Source organism: Astyanax mexicanus, chromosome 16 (assembly GCF_023375975.1).
Source record: "Astyanax mexicanus isolate ESR-SI-001 chromosome 16, AstMex3_surface, whole genome shotgun sequence".
Classification (NCBI taxonomy): domain Eukaryota; kingdom Metazoa; phylum Chordata; class Actinopteri; order Characiformes; family Acestrorhamphidae; genus Astyanax; species Astyanax mexicanus.
In genome coordinates this window covers 27,321,952-27,342,390 of record NC_064423.1, presented here as the reverse complement: position 1 = coordinate 27,342,390, position 20,439 = coordinate 27,321,952, and the positions used below count along the sequence as shown (strand labels likewise).

At 37.1% G+C, this 20,439-nt stretch overlaps 2 protein-coding genes across 2 annotated transcripts in view; one reads left to right on the top strand and one right to left on the bottom strand.

The window, feature by feature from the left end:
* atcaya (ATCAY kinesin light chain interacting caytaxin a) overlaps window positions 1–20,439 on the top strand; it is a 51,147-nt gene that overhangs the window by 19,571 nt on the left and 11,137 nt on the right. The window lies entirely within an intron of this gene.
* zfr2 (zinc finger RNA binding protein 2) lies at window positions 511–20,191 on the bottom strand. The gene is made up of 19 exons (XM_007246198.4): window positions 20,061–20,191; window positions 18,070–18,316; window positions 17,398–17,515; window positions 15,785–16,000; window positions 15,176–15,516; window positions 13,533–13,718; window positions 12,148–12,367; window positions 11,180–11,325; window positions 10,866–10,985; window positions 10,320–10,465; window positions 10,081–10,207; window positions 9,137–9,327; window positions 7,967–8,135; window positions 5,684–5,858; window positions 3,739–3,824; window positions 3,040–3,135; window positions 2,561–2,672; window positions 2,274–2,371; window positions 511–2,026 (listed from the first exon to the last, which is right to left on the bottom strand). Exons 1-19 carry the CDS (start codon window positions 20,114–20,116, stop codon window positions 1,853–1,855), a joined length of 3,024 nt encoding a protein of 1,007 aa, XP_007246260.3. The 5' UTR covers window positions 20,117–20,191; the 3' UTR covers window positions 511–1,852.

Sequence of the window (20,439 nt, the reverse complement as noted above, 5' to 3'; positions counted from 1 at the left end):
ATCCTACGACTGCAACTTCTCACTGCCTGCTTTCGCCTGTGCATGCTCCGCGCTCCTGCATCTGCACAGATCTGATTGGCAGAGGAGAGCATTTGGTGATCTTACAACACACGGGATTGGTCTGCGAGTTCACTGCGCCACAAAGCACGACAGAAGACAGAAACGCTCAGTCGCTTTAAATGTACAATGTCAGAATTAAATCCTTCTCAGTAGTTCATCGGTTTGGGTCCGCATTGGAAAACGTCTGGGTCCGGACCAGGGTCCGCCTATTAGTGACCTCTGAGCTGACCAACCTCCTGTGCTACTACCGTACAAACGGTGCTGGCTACTATTGGCTACTAAGACCCTCCTTCTGGGCTACTGTTGGCTGCACATCCTGCTCTGTATTTGGCAGGTTAAGACTTTTTAACAGCAGGGTGACAACCATAGACATAATATATGTATATTATATTATAACTACAGTGAAAACAGCCTTCCAGACACATAAATAGACTCACACTTTTTATGTGGATCTGATAGTTTATTATACTTTTTAGCACTACAGAGACATTTAAAAAATAAATCACGCCATTATAAACACTACTAAACATTCCTAAAAACGATTGTAACACTCCATAATCAAAGAACACAATAAAACCAGTGAAACTAAAGTCAAAAAAAGAAAAAAAAAAAACAGAACAAAATATACTTTATATAGAAATGCACAGGATGTTGCATCCTCAAATATAATAATAATAATAATGATAATAATAATAATAATAATAATAATAAAACTATTGCATTATGTTATCACAGTATGAAATAACTAAAATATTCACTCATCTTCTTCACATTTCAAGTAGACTTTAATTTGCCCGTTTGAACTCCCTTAATTTCAGGCACAAGGAAGAGAACAGTAACATCATCATCAACATCATCCTCACCATCATCATCGCACTTTCAGAACAAAAGTGTGTAAAATCTGCTTTCTCCCCTCCATACAAATCACAAACAAGCTGCTATGACACGAACACCCCCTCTACCTCAGTCATACTTTAAGAGCTTCACAATATATGATATATTTATGTGCAAAAGAGAAAAAAGAAAAACAATTGCCACTGAAACAAAAATCACATGAACCCTTGATTAATTTACTGGTATTGCCCCAACAAATGTATTCTAATTTTCAACCTTAGTTGTTTGTTTCACAAACAACTAGACAAAACTGTTTCTCTTTTTGAGAACATTTCTTACAGTATTGAACCTTTTTTCACTTTATAAGCTGTCGGTGGAGTTTTATTAAGTCCTATACGTCTTATGATTGAGTTTCGGACTATGTAAACTCAAATCTCTTTTCAGTGATATACATTAGGGATTGGTTTTCCCAACACATAAATTAAGCCTAGTCGTAAAAGTATTTACACTTTTAGTGTAAGGCTAGGCTGGACCCATAATCTAAGGTCTTGTGTAAACATCAAAATAAAAATAAAGCAACTGGCCTCTATTTAAGTGGTTAAAGCTTTTAGTTTTAAGTGCTATTACTGAATAAATGTGCCTACATCAGGTTAGTAACAGTGTTACACACTGATCAGTGATCTTATAGTAGCAGTATTTAGATGCTTTCTGCTACACCAAACATGGAATGCATTTTTTTATTTTGAACATCATCGTTTCCTAAATCTATTCTTAGTACAGCAGTAATAAAAAGAGGAAAGGGAGGGATCATTTCTTAATTTCTTGCCCTTTGCGTTAAAACTGCAGAAATGTCAAGACTGTTACTTTTGCCCATTTTAGTGACACATATTCATTTATTATTTCTAAGAGAAAATAAATAATGACACATAATAAAGATGCCAGTAAGTTCTGGTATATTTCAAGCATCTAGTGAATCATCTTTTTTGTCTTTCTTTCCTTCGCCTTCCCCCTCACATATGTCTGTACCATCTCTTCGTCTTTTGCGGTTTCGAGCACTGGCCTTGGATGCTGGCAGAGATTCGATTCCCAAAACTTTATGGACCTGACGAAACGCTAACAACCGCAGAGCATGCTGAAAGACAGAGAAATACACTGCTTATCATCTGCTTTTATACAGGTTCAGGACATTTCCAGATGAGTAATAGTGCAAGACATTTTTGAACAAAATATGAAGAGCTTCTTAAACACAATATAAAGATGCTCAGTGATTAAAATCCAAAGATAAGAAGGTTTAAAAATAAAATCATCTGAACAGTCATAGATAGGTCATTCTTACTCTTCTAGAAATTAAAGTGATCTGATGATAACATTTCAAATACCTGAGCGCTTGCAGTTACATCTTCTCTAGCTTGTTTAGTCATGCACCCCAGCGCATCCGTCTGGATTTTTTCACAGGGGTCAAACAAGCCTGGACCATCTGAAAGGAGAAAATTGGACTAGTGAATAAAATTATCAAGAGTGACTGAAATTAATCAGCATGTAGTCATAGTTATTGAGTACTATTAATCATGTAACAACTAATGATGATATTCAGTAAATATGTTAGTTCTATAATTACGAGCCTAAGTTAAGTAATATAAAGGCCGCTTTATACATTGTTTCACACCTTGAAGGAGGATTCCGCTTGCTATGCACTCCAGAACCCTCCGCATGGCCTCTCCTGGACTCAGAGGACCTGATGCGCTGCTGATAGCTTTCTCCACCATCAGCTCCATGGCCTGCAAAGAGTTTTAGGAAAAATGAGAGATGATCATCTTCTCTAGGTTATTACAAACAGAAGCTGGTTAGCCTCAAAACTGTTTTGTAAGCTGGTTTCACTAATGGTTGATGTGGTTATATGTAGAGTCCCACTGCTTGTTATCATAAATGCATTATGTATGTGTCAACAGGTTACTATAAACCTAGAGAGAGTTCTAAAACCTAGAATACCGGCATATTGCTGCCCACAATGAGTGCATCAGCTTTAGTGAATAGACCGGTGCATCGTGTTTCTACACTGAATGGCTGTATGCTAGACATGGCAGACTACAATACCCACAATTCAAAATTCGAAGCAAGCAGGTAGAATAAAGGTTTAGCGCTCACCCAGGCTGGCATCTTTCCCCAGGTGGGCACACGCTGGCAGAGATCTCTGAGCAAACGGATGATGATTACACAAGACTGGAGACCATTGGCACGAGCCTGCAGATAAAAACAATACGAATTCATGCATACAAAACCAGCTGAGAAGCTCATTTCCACACAAGGATGGTTTCAAGATGTGATGTTTTCGTTTAATCAGCTGGTTTGGTTTTACAGTGTAAACACAAACAAAAATGAAAAAAAAAAAATATATATGTTTATCAGTTATATACTCTACAGTTCTGACAGGAAGATTCATACAAGTTTAGACTAATTATGAAAAAATGGACAGAAGAGCTAGAAGAGCACATTAACAATTTTATATTCCATTTCTAATCTAAGTTCACTGAATGCTAAAAGTATTGTTTAAATTAATTTTTATATACAATTATAAAATGTATACAATTTTAAAATGCCATTAAACTGACAATAATCATCACTACTGAAATTATTTCTAGGACAATACATCATCCAAAAATTGTGAGGCCTATTTTAAACCAGTGATGATCTTGTGGCAGTTAATTTTAAGGTTAACTTTTAACTAATGGAGATTTATTTATTCACAAAAATGATCAAGAATTAAAAACATGTACTTTAAACTATGTAATAATCTTTTCTTGTAGGCCTTGCATTATGCAGAACTACCTACAACACCCTCCTTACCTGAAACCATTTGGCGTGTCGAAGGGCAGCCAAATACTCAAGGCACTTTTTCCTGTTTAGAACGTCTGGAGGATCCTTTTCAGGCACTGAAACCAGACAAAAGGTGTTATATAAACACAGACGTCTTAATCGCCACCAGCAAGGCATAAACAAATACAGGATAAGCTGCTACAAGGAAAAATAAACACTAAGCTAAAAAAAAAACAAACAAAAAAAAAAAACATTTTAATACAAAAAGGGGAAGCTGAGAAGGAGCACCATTAGGAGAGTTACCAAACAGAATGACAACAGTAGAATTTCACAAGACAGTGAGGGGCAAAGGGGGCTTTCCACATTTCCACGTTCCTAAAAAATACTCTCAGTAAAAATGTTACACAAAAGATTTTTCTTAGAAAAGACATCATCACAGTCTTAAAGAACTGCCTGTGTTTGATGAAGTATGCGTAACAAATCACCAAAAAAGCAGAAGAGACAGTCAACATGCCTACACATTTCTTACCATTACAACATACAAATGATGATGACGATTATCATTAGGTACATATTTGCCTATGCCGGAAGGCACTGTACTACTGGAGATATTTTGATGTTGGAATTTGGTTCACTTCATGTCAGTTTCACAGAATTAGACAACCAATATGAAAGTGTACAGCAAAGTGCATAGCTAAGCTTGCTCATGTCTTTTTAATACACATATACACTGACTCCAGCTGTTCCTAATAAAGCATTATACCATTGTTATAAAATAGCCATAAACTTTAACAGTTCTGCTGCTGTTAAAATGACTTGGAAGGTAACTACACTACAATATACCCAATCATGAGGCTAAAAACGTGTGTGTTTGTCTACAACCTGGTAAATATCAAAAATGTATAATAATATTATGATGTATGTAATCCAGTCTCCATCTCATTACTGAAAGGGAGACATTTTTTAATAAACTGGACATTTGGACATAAACATTTTTAAACCAAGAAGCATCCTTGTCTAATTCGTATTGAGCGTATTTAAACTGAGAATGAAAAACTGAATACTTGTTTTCTTTATGAGATCTGGCAGTCATAATTACTATCTTGTTAGCTTTATTCAGTTTTACTAGCCTTAATTATGGATTCCAAGCATCGTAAAATGCTCCTTATATTCAACTGAATGCCAGTTTATGATTCTGCTTAAATGAAAAAAAAAAAAAAAGAACTGAAGAAAAATGATTAGAAAAAAAAGAATAATGTTTATATTACAAATTAATTTAAATTACAAATGTGTTTTTACTACTTTAGCCTTTATCAGATGGTGTTGATACTAAATTTACTCAAAACAGAATTAAACAAGGACAACACACTAAAAAGTCAATACTTTCCATGGCACACAAATCAAACTATGTATCTATATTGGTCCATTTTTAATGTGCTCTTTGTGATTGGAGGTTAAAATTAAATTTGGATACTTTACTGAATTTGGAAAGAATAAGGGACCCACAGAATTACACACACCACCGGGACTGTGTTTGATTTTTGACAAAGTATTTATTCAAAAGGTAGTTGATTAGTTGGGTAGCTGAAGAACTTATGGTCTGGTTGCAAGCTTGTGACCATGAGCCGCATGTATTAAACCATTTGGAAATAGATGAGGAACCCATTTATGTGTGACTCACAGAATTCATCATACACATCACATCAAACTCACAATCACGCTCAGAAAGGTCAGAGATCCGGCTTTAGATTCCACCAAACACTTCAGAAGAGCAGTACGAAACTAATGGGCTAGATCAAAGACTGGTTATAGGGCTGCTTTAAAGAAATAACATGAAATAATGAGCTCAATTCAAGGGCGTGGGGCTAAAAGCCAAATTTTACTTAGATTTGGATATTTTTTAATAGTTGTTGTTGCTTATTTCCTAAAAGGAGACATATACAGTGCAGTAGACTGAAAGCATGGGTTCTCTAACCTTTCTCAGGCAGCTTGAGGCCTGCCTGTTCCTCCGGGCCTGAGGCAGGGTCTTCCCGCATCACTGGTGAGGTGAGACAAACGGTGACCTGCATTTTTGGTTCCTTGCTGGAAATAATGACGATGTTGGCTTCCTCGGGGTGAGCCTGCACCTCATACTGATCTTCAGAAAAAGTCTGCCGGTTAAAAGGACACTTCACATTACTCACTACAGAGGAGACAGCTGGGAAGGGGAGTGTAGATTTCCCCAATTATATCAACACATCAGGGCTTTAGATCCTAAAAAGCAATTATTGGAAAGGATATCATGTTTTATAACAGCATAGCAGGAAGATATGGGACTTTTTTGTCTGTTTTGAGTTGTTTAGCTAATCCCGAATGTCCCAGGCTCTCTCTGTAGGGGTTAGGTGTCACAACCAGGCAGGGGAACTAAAGATCAGTCATAAAATGCAACACATATTAGAGATGCACTTAATATTTGGTAACCATAAAATGTTTTTGAAAGTACCATTTCGATCTAATGTGTCTGGTTCCCAAATACTTGTGGAAAAATTAATGGACAATAATTTATTTATTTAGAGCATTTACTAATTTATTTAAAGTCACATTCCAGTGTTTTTTTCCATTGGTGGAAGGGAGCCATGTTCATTATTTGGCCTTCAGCTAAATGTTTCATATTGTTTTGTTTCAGCCACAAATGTTAAGTTAGGTGCATCCCTAACAAATGTTGCTTCTGCTGTATTGACTTTAATTTTAACAAAGCTATAAGATACAAATAACTCCAAACTGAATAGTAACAACAACCACCATCACCTGTGGGGGGGAAAAGGTGTAAAAACCCTGTGTAACGCAAATGTGGAACCAAAAGCCATTTCGATGAGGGGGATTTCAGTGTCATTTTTTCGTCACTATAAATATCATACCATTTTAAAACCACACTCTGTAGAAGTATAACTCTAGAAAGAAGAACAAATACTACATAGTTCAGTAACTTTCTTCAACCAATGAGAGATTTTTCAGTTATCTTTTCAAAGTTGCCAATTGCTACTCTCTGTCTAAACCATCCCAACCATGCCACACAAATCAATAACGACAGTGTCTATTAGGCTAATGAAACCAGTGACCACATCCCCCCACTTCCAATCTGTTGCTAATGGATCATTTTTTTTTACTATATGACAGAAAAGTGTCATCTTCATACATTTGAGTTCCAATTATTTTATATTTTAGATTTTATAGTTTTAGAAGGGTTCATTTCTAATTAATTTGTTTCAATGTCTGTCTCAATCATCATCACCCACTGCTCTGTCCAATCTGGGTAGTAATGTCATCTATGAGGTATTCCTATTACACACATGACACTGTGGCTTTAGGAATATTAAATGGCCACAAAACTTCGGGACTAGAATATCCCATCCATCTAGCACCCACTATCAGTCCTCACTCGATAATTTACATCTCTTTGCCATAATCAGGCTGGACACTGATAACTTATGTGGGCGTTCCCACAGCATCCCACAAGATAACACTTCATGATCAATGTACATACTGCTGTCCCATGACTTTTGGCATCTTAGTGTTTTTAGACATACAGTCAGTGAATGGTCAAAGTACAAAAATGTACTGATATTTTATCGTATTGTGATAAATTTTCGTATCGTATCACCAATTTGCTTTTTAAAGAGTATTGATCTCCTGATCCATCAGTGCTTAAAGAACTTTATTACACAGTGAGTAAAAAAAAATGTTTATTTACATGATGTGCTGCAATTAAAAAAAAGAAATCACTGTATTCTGCATGATTCTGTTCATATCAGAATCAGAATTCTATTGTATCGACTGGAATAAAGAAATATATTGTGATCTCAATTTTGGCCATATTGTCCAGCCCTGGTATTAATGAAATAGTAGTTTGACAAATAATATTTTAAATTATTTAATAATATTAATATATTTTTTGCATTTAACTACTTTTCATATCAACAGCTTTACCTTGTGTGGCCTAAAAAAAAAATCTAAAATTTCACATTACCCTACCCAATTTAATTTACTTGATTCTCCCAGAGTAAGTAATTCATCACTGCAAGAGAAACAAAATATGTTTTTTATTATGACTGTTTTTGCACACTGTTATATTATTCAATTTTCAAGAAAATAATATTATTTTTTATAATCATTAATCATTAATAAACGTTATCAAAGCATTTCACTGCAAGCGGTATCATGTATGACTATGTTTATCTATGTATTAAACTTTGCACTTGAACTTGAACTGAGGTCTTACCTTTAGTTGTTTAGGAAGCTGCTCAGCGATGCTGTTTAACAGGGACATGGTGGGTTTTTTGGCAGCTAGAAGGATGAGCTGAACATTCCTATCTCCATGTAGCAGCAGGCCTTTGGCCAGTATCCCCACCCTCATTACCCCCTTCAGCATACGGCTCTGAGAGTCCAATCTGCAGCAAGAGGGAAAAAAGACTTAAAAACACTTTTATTAACATTTCTGATAATGAAGTATACTCTATTGTGATACTGTTAAACTAAATACTGCCACCATTTAAATGTCACCACCTGAACCCAGGGTCCAATGCACACAGAAATATTACCTGTAACAGGTTAGATAAGAACTAGAATAAGGATTGAAATTGAAGTCCAGGATGACACAAACATTAATTTAAGAATAATTTAATTAAGTGGTATATTGTCATGTTAGGACATTTGAAATAGGTGAGCCTTAGAGTAGAAAACAGACAATTTAATGCTTTTTTGCTTCAGATATAGCGGACTATTGGTCAGCAGAATGACTGACATTAAATTTATTACATTATGGAAGGTATAATTGATTTTAAGTAACAAAGCAAAGATGTATCAACTTTTTCCATTACATTTAACTGAATTTACACCACTTTCTAGTAGGGCTGCGTGATATTGAAACATTTTTCAACTATATATTGCGATATTAAATAATGCAGGGCCCATGACGTCACCAGCCCTACTCAAAACCCGAGGAAAACAGCAAAACAACAGTAATCTGCCCTTTAATCAGACATTTAAATGGCATGGAATTAAAAGCGTGAATTCAGTTGTAACTGGAAATATTTTCACAAAACTGTGCTGGGCTGAGGTGCACAGCTTTCGGCGTTCACAAGCACATGCCCAACCATGCGGATGGAGACCATGCGGTTACCTCGTGTTTACTTCCGCACCCCCCCTCCTTGTGCTCCCCCTCCCACTTTAGGCATCTTGCACAGGCAGCAGGAGCCTGTTACTCACACAGACGATGCTGTGCATCTACTTCTTGTGTCAAGAATCAAAACATTGCAACATGACATGTTTAATTGCCTTTAGTTACATTGCATATCCTGCGATGTGACTATTGCGCATGCGCACATCGTGATAACGATGCTTAAACGATATATCGTGTAGCCCTACTCTCTATGGTGAAGGGCTAACTCACTGCTTATCCATTTCTTCTTTGCCCTGTGAGACAGTCTCCTGTTCCAGCAGAGAGTCAGACACCAGCTTAAGGGCTCTTTCAGAGTGCGAAACGATCTGCTGCACGGCCTGCAGCTCCTCCTCCACTGGGTAGATGGTGGCATGTTTGGACATGATGTGGCGGTCATCCGGAGAATCCGGACGTCGAACAGGCTGCATAGAATGGCACAGAATTTCGTGCAATTTAAATAGAATAGGACAAAGGGGCAACCATATATGATTCTAATGTTACAGTATCAAGCCTGAAGCTGAAGTGTCAGCTGGTGGGAATAAAGCCCCCAATCACTACGCTTTGGAACGAAAAACCATGTTCTCTTTAGAGTGATGGAGCTCCATCTAATGTCTTGATATTAGAAGAAATATTGGGGGATGCAGTCTCTACAAAATTCTGACTATAGTGTGAATATATCCCCTTTCCTTTAGTCTGGAAATATCTTTGGCCAGTTTCTGTGTAGAGTTTCTAACATGGGATTGTCTTATCCGCTCTATATTTCTGTGTGTATATAGAAACGCTTGCACTAAGACCAACACCAGGCCAATTTATATTTCTGCACCGAAACTATGCTGTAGTCTACTCAAACCCAATGCATAGCAATGTACCCTATGCTGTAACGTATGTGTAGGCTATGGTGCAGGGCTATGCGGCTATGCATATAATTAGGCCTTAAGGGATGATGTGATGATACTAAATGGTGATTAGAGGTGATCATTCCTGGTCCTGGAAATCTACCACCCTTCTCTTATAATCTCACACACCTGAGGCCCAATTAAGGTCTTCGGGGACATAAAAACATTCTAGATTTAGGTGTGTTAGATCTGAAATCTCCAGGGAGATATATCTACAGACCCAGGAATGAGCACCCCTGGTGTAAGTACTGCATCAACAGCTATAGTGCTTGCTCTCACCAGTAGAGGGGGCACAGGCATTCCAGGGCGACTCATGAGAGGCGGGGGCGCCATCCTGCGTCTTTGCTCCCCCCAGTACAAATGCTCCTCCTCTGCCTTCCTCCAGTACATGTCCTCCTCATACCTCCTACAAGAGAGGTCATGTTTTTGTAACTCTGCACTGCTTATTTTAGCTCTTCTCTTACTCCAACATACACTTGAAGATGTAATGATAAACTGGTTGAATTAGAAGAGCTAACCTCATCTCCATGTGCCAACGATGCTCATCTTCTTGTTGCCGCTTCAGCACAGCTTTCTGCTTCTGCTTTCTCAGCTTGCCTTCCAGTAGTTTCCGTGCTCTGTTACTGGGTTTGATCTCCACTAGCAGGTCTGGGTTTACTTTTTTCTGCCAAAGATTTCAATTAACAGCATTTAACACATACAGTTTCATGAAGGTTACAATGCAAATTAGTATTCGATGGAACACTAAACCAAGATAAATGTCAGTGGTCAAAGTTTGTTATTTCAAGAAATAATTTCAAGAAATATTAGGTAATGTACAAACATCTACAATAAAATACTGTTACAAACAGGAGAACATGGTGAAGACAGGCTATTACTCAACGAAGCAAAGAATGGTACACAGCCTATTTAGAATATAATGTGCTGTTAATTTACTAAACCAACATTGAAACATTTAATTAGTATTTTAACCTTTCTTAAACCTTTTGTCCAATAACAAATCAATACAAAATGCGAAACTGATTGTTTTGAAGTTTTCAGTACTCTCATTAAATGATTCAAACCTTGTACTGAAGCCGGTGTCTGCGGCCCTTCAGGTGCATGTCTTTAGCATTTGGATCATTAAAGCTGCACTCGCACAGCTTACAGTGGAAGCGAATCACCTTACCGTCGTCATTACGAACCTGAAATACAAATGTGTCATTTAATTATTAATTATGTATAATATATGTTTATATATATATATTTGTTTTCCACAATTTTCCCTAAACTTATTAAATCGTTAACATTTTTGTTTACAGTCAAATAAACTAACAGAATTTCATTTATTATTATTTTGCAGCCAAGATTAATATTTGGTTCCTGGCCTGTCTCTCACCTCCTCCACATAGTCATGCCCCACCGGCTGAATGTCTCCCTGAGCACCACAGCTATCCCCTTCATCATCACTCAGAGGGTCTTGGTTCAAAACTGCCAGTTTTACTTCCTCCACCTTCACTGGCTCTGGAGCAGCAGCTTTATTGGCTTGCATGTGAGAAGAAAAAAACAACATAATAAGACAATCATAAAAGGGAAATAAAAGCTAAAATAAATGTTTTATACTATTCAAAGTTAATATTAGCAATGTAAATACTGAGCTCAATTAAGCTATTTTTTACAGTATTGCATTATTGACTTATCATACAATACATGAACATGACCTACATACTTATGACAGGAAGTATGAACTGGCAAAAAACTAAATCCCCCAAACTGATATTCCAGCTTTATTCGGCAAAACAAGACATTCTAAAATGAACAAATAAAGTAAAATGCAATGTATGATTCACAAGATTCCATTTAATTAAATTTCTTATTTGATTTATTTGATTTAATATTGATACACTTAGGAATATTTAAGTTACAATAACTGTTTGGATATAAAAGAGATTTCTAAATTAGTTTACATGAAGAATTAATCCAAACCAGTAACAGTAATATATATATTTTTATTATTACAGCTTTGCTTTGTCCAAAATACACTAACTTTAAAGATTGATCTTAATTGATCTTAAAAAATCAATATTGGATTATTCAAATTCAGATTTAATAATAACACTGTAGCAAACAAAAGTACTACATTGTGCATCTAATTAGCAACAGCACAGCAACCATCGTTAGTATGTTAATAGAATAATACGGTCTTAATATGACAATATAATTTATCGCTATTGTTTCTAAGACAATGTATCATCCAAAACAATAGAAATCATGAGAGTCCTATAGCTTCTTTATACAGCCAATTTGGAAGTCTGACAATTATTAAACAAATAAATAATCAAATAATACTACATACTCCGTGCTCACCTATGACAGAGGCTTTGGACAGAGCAGGCTTCTTAGCTGGCTGTGGACCCTTGGTAGGGTTTGGTTCAATGGGTTTCTGTGGCACCCTGGGAGAAGCTGGAGCTACAGCAGGAGCTGTGGGTTTTCCAGATGTTGTAGTCACAGGAACAGGGGCAGAGTTTACCAAAACCGGCTCCGTGGAGGGAATAGGTTTGCCGAGCTTCGTGTGCAGCTTCACTACCTGATTAACAAGGCAAAAACAAAATCAGGAAACAGGTATTTTTCAGGCTGGTTTCACACCAAGTCTGCTTCCTATCTTCACACCACTGTATTATACACTTTCAGGGTATTTATTTTAAATTATACTTAATTTAGTAGAATCCAGAAATAAAACAAATCTGTAAACATTTGTTTTATGTAATTTACCAAGATTCTGTATAAAAGAACAATAAAGGTTGAAAATTAATAATGTAACATAAATGTACCACAATACTAAAGCACTACTAAACTGAAAACGTTGCTATGATAAAATTTTAGATACTGTAACAAAGCTTGCGACCAAAAAAACATCCAAAAAAAAAATGAACAAACACCTGACAGCCAAAATCCCCTAGCAGTAGCACAAGAGGCCACCGCCAACACCCACAGGTTAAAAAAAAGTCTAAACACATCTGTCAGCATGATAAAAATAAACATTATTTGATATGCACTTCTTTATGATCGACTGGCTTAATTTACACGTGTGGATTTTAATGCCTGGCCCTGCCACTCAACACTACACTCTACGGTTCACGAGCCAAAATCAAGTGCACTATGTCTGTAAAGAGGCCGTGTTAAAACAGGAAAGTTATGTAGACAGTACAGCGCCGAAATGCTGCTAGAAGAAGAGGTTTTTTTTGCATTCGCTCATTTTGCGATATCACGATACAACCATTATTTGTTGAATATAAAATAGTTCAGAAGAGCGCCTACTTATGTGCAGCTTTATTTAATTAATTATTTGTTTGTTATATTTTTATTTTTTAAAAAAGGATAATTCTCACAATTACTAAAAATTTTTAAAATATTGTAAAACAGCGCAAAAGCATTTGTTCAAATAATCCTCGTTTTATTTCTTTAACTATTGACTGATAATAACAGTAAAAATAAGAAGAAGAACTGTGAAATACTGAATATTAGATAGATAGATAGATAGATAGATAGATAGATAGATAGATAGATAGATAGATAGATAGATAGATAGATAGATACTTATAGATTATAATAGCATTATAGATAGCATTATAGATAGATTATGATAGCAGTATTCCCCAGTGGCCAGAAATTCAGCTTGATGTAAAAAAATGCACCTTGTATAAATCTTTTATAAACATGAAATCTGTTTGATAACACTGATCTGCACTGACCTTCTGGTGCTTAGCCCCCCGGATGTGAGCTGCATAGGCATCTGCACCAGTGCAGGAGACGTCACACAGCTCACACCGCAGCTGCGTTTGCACACCACCACGTGGTCCGTTAGTGGCCTGAGAGCCAGACTTCTGGGACGCCTCCTTCTTTTTGTGCTTCTGACCCTCCAGGTGCTCTCTGTACGTCTAAGGAAAGAAAAGGACAATCACTGAAGACATTTACATTCAGCTAGCTAATACACACTATATAAAAATACACAATCAGTAAACTGTAACCCATTTTCTGTTTGTGCTGTAAAATATATATTAGAGAATTATGGAAGGTTCTCTTCTCTGTGCTAGCTCAGCATTTTTACTTGATGATGGTGGGGGGTGAGGGGGTGGTGGGGGTGGGTGAAACGTGATATTATTGGTTTAAATTGTTTTTTTTTCATGCCTGCTGCTGCACAGTGATGTTATTGGAGAAGAGATTTCAAATGGATGCAGACAGATGACAGAAAAACTATCAAAAAATCTTTTAAAAATGATAATGAATTATATTTACTATAAATTGACTTGACTTAAAGTCATGTCTGTTTTCTCAGTTTTGGTGAGAATGTATAATTTCACAGAGCATTCTAAAAAGTACTGCAATGTGGTGCAGTCTCTTCTCAGAGTATATGAATCTAGTGATTTTAACGGAAACTCTGTTGCCCTCCCTTATAGCTCAGCATCTCTCTTCAGTTCTAATTGTGTGTTTCTGTGGTTTAACAATGAGTAAATGAACAGACAAAAACTGAGTTTGCCATTCTGATATCTGGTATGTTAGCAGTAGCTTTTGTATCCACACCATTAGAGCCCACAGTTTCATAGATAACCAGCAAAAGCTGATATAGCCAGAAAATTGTCCAGGGACCTACCAGACTCCCTGTTTTTAGAATACATATACAGTGGCTTGCAAATGTATTCATACTTCTTGTTGGTTTTTAAAATTTTGATTAAATACAAAAAATACAAAAAATGGTTGTAAGGTGACAAAATGTGGAAAACGTTCAAGGGGTATGAATTCTTTTGAAAGCCACTGTATGTGGCTTTGCAGGCATGACAGCAAAAGTACCTTAATGCCTTTTATTATAATATTAATACGACTTATTAAAAAATTCTGCTGCTTTAGTAAATAAAACAATATTTTGGCTTGCCTTTAAAAGGGGAGCTGCAGGAATGGGTAGAATATATATTATATCTAGGGACGCACAATGATATCGTAATTGTAGATACTTGCTGATGTATTTAATGTATGCTGAAAAACGTCAAGTGACGTGAAAATTAATTTCTCAGGAAATTCAATTTTATTGTTTGGATTGAAATCTAAAATGTAACGCAAATAAATGTTACTTATGTTTATAAATCGACCCAAAAGTCCCTCATTGGTGCATCCCTAATATATACATATATATATATTTAATGGTTAATAAACATTCTTAAACCAAAAGTACAATGTTAACCTTCGATTTGCCCTGTGGAAAAACACCATACTGTGTAACTAGCTCATTTAAGTATTAAGTACCATGTACCATAAAAAGTGCAGTTATTAATGTAACTGATTTTTAATTGCAAAAAATAACAATAAAGCCCCTGATAAGAGATGTACCATGTAGGCATACCTGAGGACCAGCGCAGCTGATCTTGCAGATGTCGCAGTAGTGCAGCTGAGGCTGCTTGGGAGGGCCTTTGGGCTTTTGGACCTTATTCTGATGGAACATGGGCTTCTTGTATGTATTGACAGCAGGACTAGTGACCATGCTGTTTCCGGTGCTGCTCCAGGAGGCACTGGTCAGCGGCTTAGCGGGTGGCTGGGTTTGCTGCTGAGGAGGTTGAGGCTGAGGCTGATGGGAAGGGGCCTGGGGCTGAGCTGGGGTCTGCGGAGGGCCCAGCTGCTGGGATGGTTGATAGTATGATGTGGTTGAAGTATAGCCACTTGATTCGTAACTGGAGTAGCTGAGACCTGCAGGAATAAATGAGGGAAAAAAAATGAGAAATGTTTAATATTTCAAACTATCACCTAACGCATCTTCTGAGACAGCTTATATGTTACTATAATAATTAGTTTATTAGACTACATCACATTTACAGCACTGGCTTGGAAATTTACATTATAGTATTGTTTGTGTAATACTTATATTATTAGTGTAGAGATCAGCACACACATTGTGAGACAACTATGCAGAAGAAGCTTGCAGACGTGCTGCAGCAGGAGAAAAGCCCCCACTTACCAGAGTAAGAGGTGGCAGCTGTGGAGTTGTAGGAGGAGCTGGGGGTGTAAGTGGATATTGGAGTTGGCTGCTGCTGTACGCTGGTCGTAGCGGAGTAAATGTTGTAGCTGGATGAGACAGAGCTGACGGGAGGCAGTGGTTTGAGGGCTGTAACCTGTCTTTGTGGAGCAGGCTGGCTGTACGCTGAGGCTGTAGGTCTATAGCCACTTTTCAGATCTGAAAAAATAATAACTATTATTTAAAAATTATATTCTTACAAAACAGACAGTGTAAAAAAATAAATAAATAAATAAATAAATAAAAAATGGACAGTCTGGGTTGTACAATCTGATCCCACTTTAAACAACATTAAAATGTAAAGTTTCATGTATAACACACTGCACTGCTAATACAACCATTTTAACTGCTATTTAATTTGGCAGGACCTTGTGTCATAAACAACACAGCTTGACAAGAAAACTTTTAAATGCAATCATGGTTGATAAAAATACATTTATGTTTGTGGTTGTAAGGTGACAAAATGTGGAAAAAGTTCAAGTGGTATGAATTCTTTTGAAAGCCACTCTATGTGGCTTTGCAGGCATGACAGCAAAAGTACCTTAATGCCTTTTATTATAATATTAATACGACGTATTAAAAAATTCTGCTCCTTTAGTAAATAAAACGATATTTTGGCTTGCCTTTAAAAGGGGAGCTGCAGGAATGGGTAGAATATATATTATATCTAGGGACGCACAATGATATCGTAATTGTAGATACTTGCTGATGTATTTAATGTATGCTGAAAAACGTCAAGTGACGTGAAAATTAATTTCTCAGGAAACACGTTTAATTTTATTGTTTGGATTGAAATCTAAAATGTAACGCAAATAAATGTTACTTATGTTTATAAATCGACCCAAAAGTCCCTCATTGGTGCATCCCTAATATATACATATATATAGACAAGAAAACTTTTAAATGCAATCATGGTTGATAAGTTAACCACTCTTTGAACGAAAAAGTATTTAATCACATTGCATTTTATAATTGTTTTATTATATCAACATTATATTTAATTGATATTTCTTGCTCCTTGGCTCCACCTGTAGTTAAAAAGTGTAATTCTCGCTGAACTATCCCATAGGACACACTTTAGACACACACTTAAAAAAAAAATCTGAGAGATGCAGGACTATTTCTTAAACTGAAATAGGCATTTGTGCTAAGGAGGTAAATAACATTGCAGAATTTTACACAAATATGATTTTTACATTGGTGTTACACAGCAGTATGCTGTTTTTGCCAACTTTTTCCTGCCCACTTCACCAAAGCAACATACTGCAATAAGCACTGTGCCAAGCTTTACCAGTTTAGTTCCCTTACTGAGTATGCCCGATAAAACAAACTTACTACTGCATGTACTGCTACTATACTAATGCACACAAACTACTACTGCATGTAATAAGCCATTAGGCCACTGCTATTTCATGAAAAGGTACATTTATCTTGTAGATTGTCAAACTGTGGTTGGAGTTTTAAGGTATTAAACATTTCTGTCTATGAATTAAACAGACAACAACAATGTTTTTAGTGTAATTAGACAGCATCAAATATTTCAGGCAGGATCTCACCTTGCTGAAAATAGGTTTCGGTGGGGGTGCACTGAGTTGGTGCGACACTTGTCTGATAGTACTGCTTATTTTCATAGACACTACTGGTTGATGCTGGCCGTCCGTAGTTGTAGTTCTCCTGTATTTTAAATTAACAGACAGACATTAACCAATCAAAAGAAACACTTCAAAGAGGAAGACACAATATATCCTGAATCCTGAATCTATCCTGAGCTATTTTTACCAATGCGAATACTGATGTCCATCAAAAATCAATGCATTGTAAAGAACCACTTAAAGTATTTGTTGTTTAACTTCTGAAGCTTGACAGTATGGGGAAATTTTGCCTTCTTCTTCTTTATTAATTAGCCAGACAACTTTGGACAGACTTGACTTTAGATGCAAGATATCTAGTTAAACTGAGAAACCCAGGGACTTTGTTGCTATATCTGTTGCTTATGTTACATTACTGTACATTTCATAATTCTGTACATTTCTCTATTCCTATTTATAAGCATTTTTATACAAAGACAAATCCAATATGAAATGATAAAATCTAATTAATTCATGGTAAACTCAAATCAGGTCTAAAATGAACACGTCTACAATTTAGGAGTTTGTCAATGAAAAATTCAGAATAAAACCGAGATTTCTGCACTCTTTCTGACCACAAGGTAAGGAAAGGTCACTGACCGCTTCTGTGAAGACCTGGTAGCTCTGAGGCCTGGTGGTTGGCTGAGGAGTGGTTTCCGGCTGACGGTAACCGTAATCTGGAGCAGTGGGAGTCTGGTAGGTCTGGTAAGCTGGAGACGCCACCGGCCGGGTGGGCTGTGCGGTGGCAGGAGCATATGAGGCTGTGACCACATTGGCTGCTCCAGGGGCAGGCTGGACACTGTAGCTGGCAGTGGTTTGATGGGAATACGCAGGAGGTGGCTGGGAGCTGGGGGAGGTTAAAACAGGTCAGGGTGACTGTACACTTCAGAAAGTGATGTTTTACATGAAATCAGTGTGAATGCATACTACAAATTTCTGTGTTGTTTATGTGTTTCTCATGTAGCAGCTATATTGCATAATGTTGCAAATTTACATATTTTGTGTAGCATATTATTAAGAGTTACACAAAACAGTAATGTAAAATGGAAACTGCTCTGTGAGGGCAGTGATTGCTCAGTGTTTTGTGCACTGGGGTTACTGCAATGTGTTTATTTTACTCCAATATTTATACACAGAGAATTAACACCATGAAACATGCTGAAAACTCTTTAAGAGACATCTGGAGAAAATTCCTGTATTTTTCAATATTGCAAACTATACTCCAGAACAACACAATGTTGCAATGTATATTTTCTCCAATGGCATGCAGATCTACACTGCAGTAAGGGTCACAGGGTTGTGGGTGGGTTCAATACACTAATTAGTTAAAAAAAAAAGAAAAAAAGAGAGCAAGGCCCTTAACCCTTTCTGCTCAAACCTGTATTGACCCAATATTAAAAAAAAAAAAAACTAGGATAAGCAAAACGTTGAACCTTTCTTTGACCTTATACATCCAAATACATAGGAGAGTATTTTTCTTACTTTATTAATCAAATATTGAGTAGTAAATGTTAGAACTGCAATACAAGAAAATCTATTGTTGTCTATTGCGACTAAACATATTTAATGAAAATTTGTCCAACATTGTACAAAGTTTCCAGTAACATGACCAAAAAGGTTGCTATATATGACAATACAAGAACCTATGACAGAAAGCATCCTCAGGTGCAGTCGCAAAGACGTAATGAAACTGGCTCTCATCAGGACCTCGCCACTGTTTAAGTTCAGTTACCAGCGTCAGAAACCGTAAATTAGCCTGATATTTTCCTGCTACAGGCCACAGGTAGATTTCTCTAATAAAGCGGAATATACAGCTCAGGAAAAAAAATTAAAAGAACACGTCAGTTTCACAAGTTTGCTATTTATAGGTATATGTTTGAGTAAAATGAGCATTGATTTGCAGAAAATGGGAAAGGGCTGAAATAACAAAAAAAAATGCAGAGCTTTTAAATTAGAAGTTAAGGAATCAAAATTTGACTAAATAACCCTGGTTTTTAATCACAGTTTTCATGCATTTTGGCATGTTCTCCTCCATCAGTCTTACACACTGCTTTTGAATAACTTTATGCAACTCCTGGTGCAAAAATTAAAGCATTTCAGGTTGGTTTGATGGCTTGTGATCATCCATCCTCCTTTTGATTATAGGTTTTCAATTTAGTAAAATCAAAGAAACCCATACTTTTTAAGTGGTCTCTTTTTTTTCTAGAGCTGTAGCTAGCAGCCCCCGGAGACCCTCTATCAGGCTCAAGACCCTCAAACAAGCTGCTGCAGCTGACAGCACCAGGCTAGTACACACATTTACACAATGTCCGGTTCGTTAGGTTCGTTAGTAAGTCTTGCATAAAAGCACAGATTATAAACTGACACTTTAAGCTATTTACAGGCCTGCTGAGGGTTTCTGCTCGCGGCCAGAGGCGAGCTGTCGCCTGGTAACCTCGCTGACTTTCTGCCGCTAGCCTGTTAGCCTAGCATCACAACCTGCCCCGCTGATCCGCTCAGCTCCGCCCGCCGCTGAATCAGACACCGCAGCGATTCAGCAGGCATCAGGGGGCACACACAGCCGGATTGCCCTCCGTGCCGGCGGGATTTACCTGTATTGCGGGCCGGCAGCGCCGTGTGGGAATCCGTAATAGTGACTAGCGGCCATTTTGGGCAGCTTCCCTGCCGCCACCGGCACAGAGTCGCTCTCAAGCGATCGGTTCTACTCGAACCGACTCTTTTTCCCGTCAAAGATGGGAGTCGGTTCATCTTGGCACGACGACTCGGCTCTTTTGTACGTTGCACTAATACGAACTGACTCGAATCTAACGAATCTGTTTCAGAATTCACTGGTGGAGATTAATCCGAAAGAATCGGCTCCTCAAAACACTCGCTAGACATGTGACTTTGACTTTTTACCTTTTAACTGTTTGAGGGCAGACAGGGCTGTAGGAATCAGTAGCATCACTTTGGGTTTTTTTAGCAATTAAG

What these genes read in the sequence shown, in the direction of transcription:
- zfr2 (XM_007246198.4), bottom strand. Translation starts at nt 20,116, where the DNA reads ATGGCCGCTAGTCACTATTACGGATTCCCACACGGCGCTGCCGGCCCG. An exon ending in CGTTGGCACATGGAGATGAG is followed by an intron (nt 10,208 to 10,319) that starts GTTAGCTCTTCT and finishes CCTCTCTTGTAG; the next exon opens with GAGGTATGAGGAGGACATGT. An exon ending in ATGTAACTGCAAGCGCTCAG is followed by an intron (nt 2,027 to 2,273) that starts GTATTTGAAATG and finishes TCTGTCTTTCAG; the next exon opens with CATGCTCTGCGGTTGTTAGC.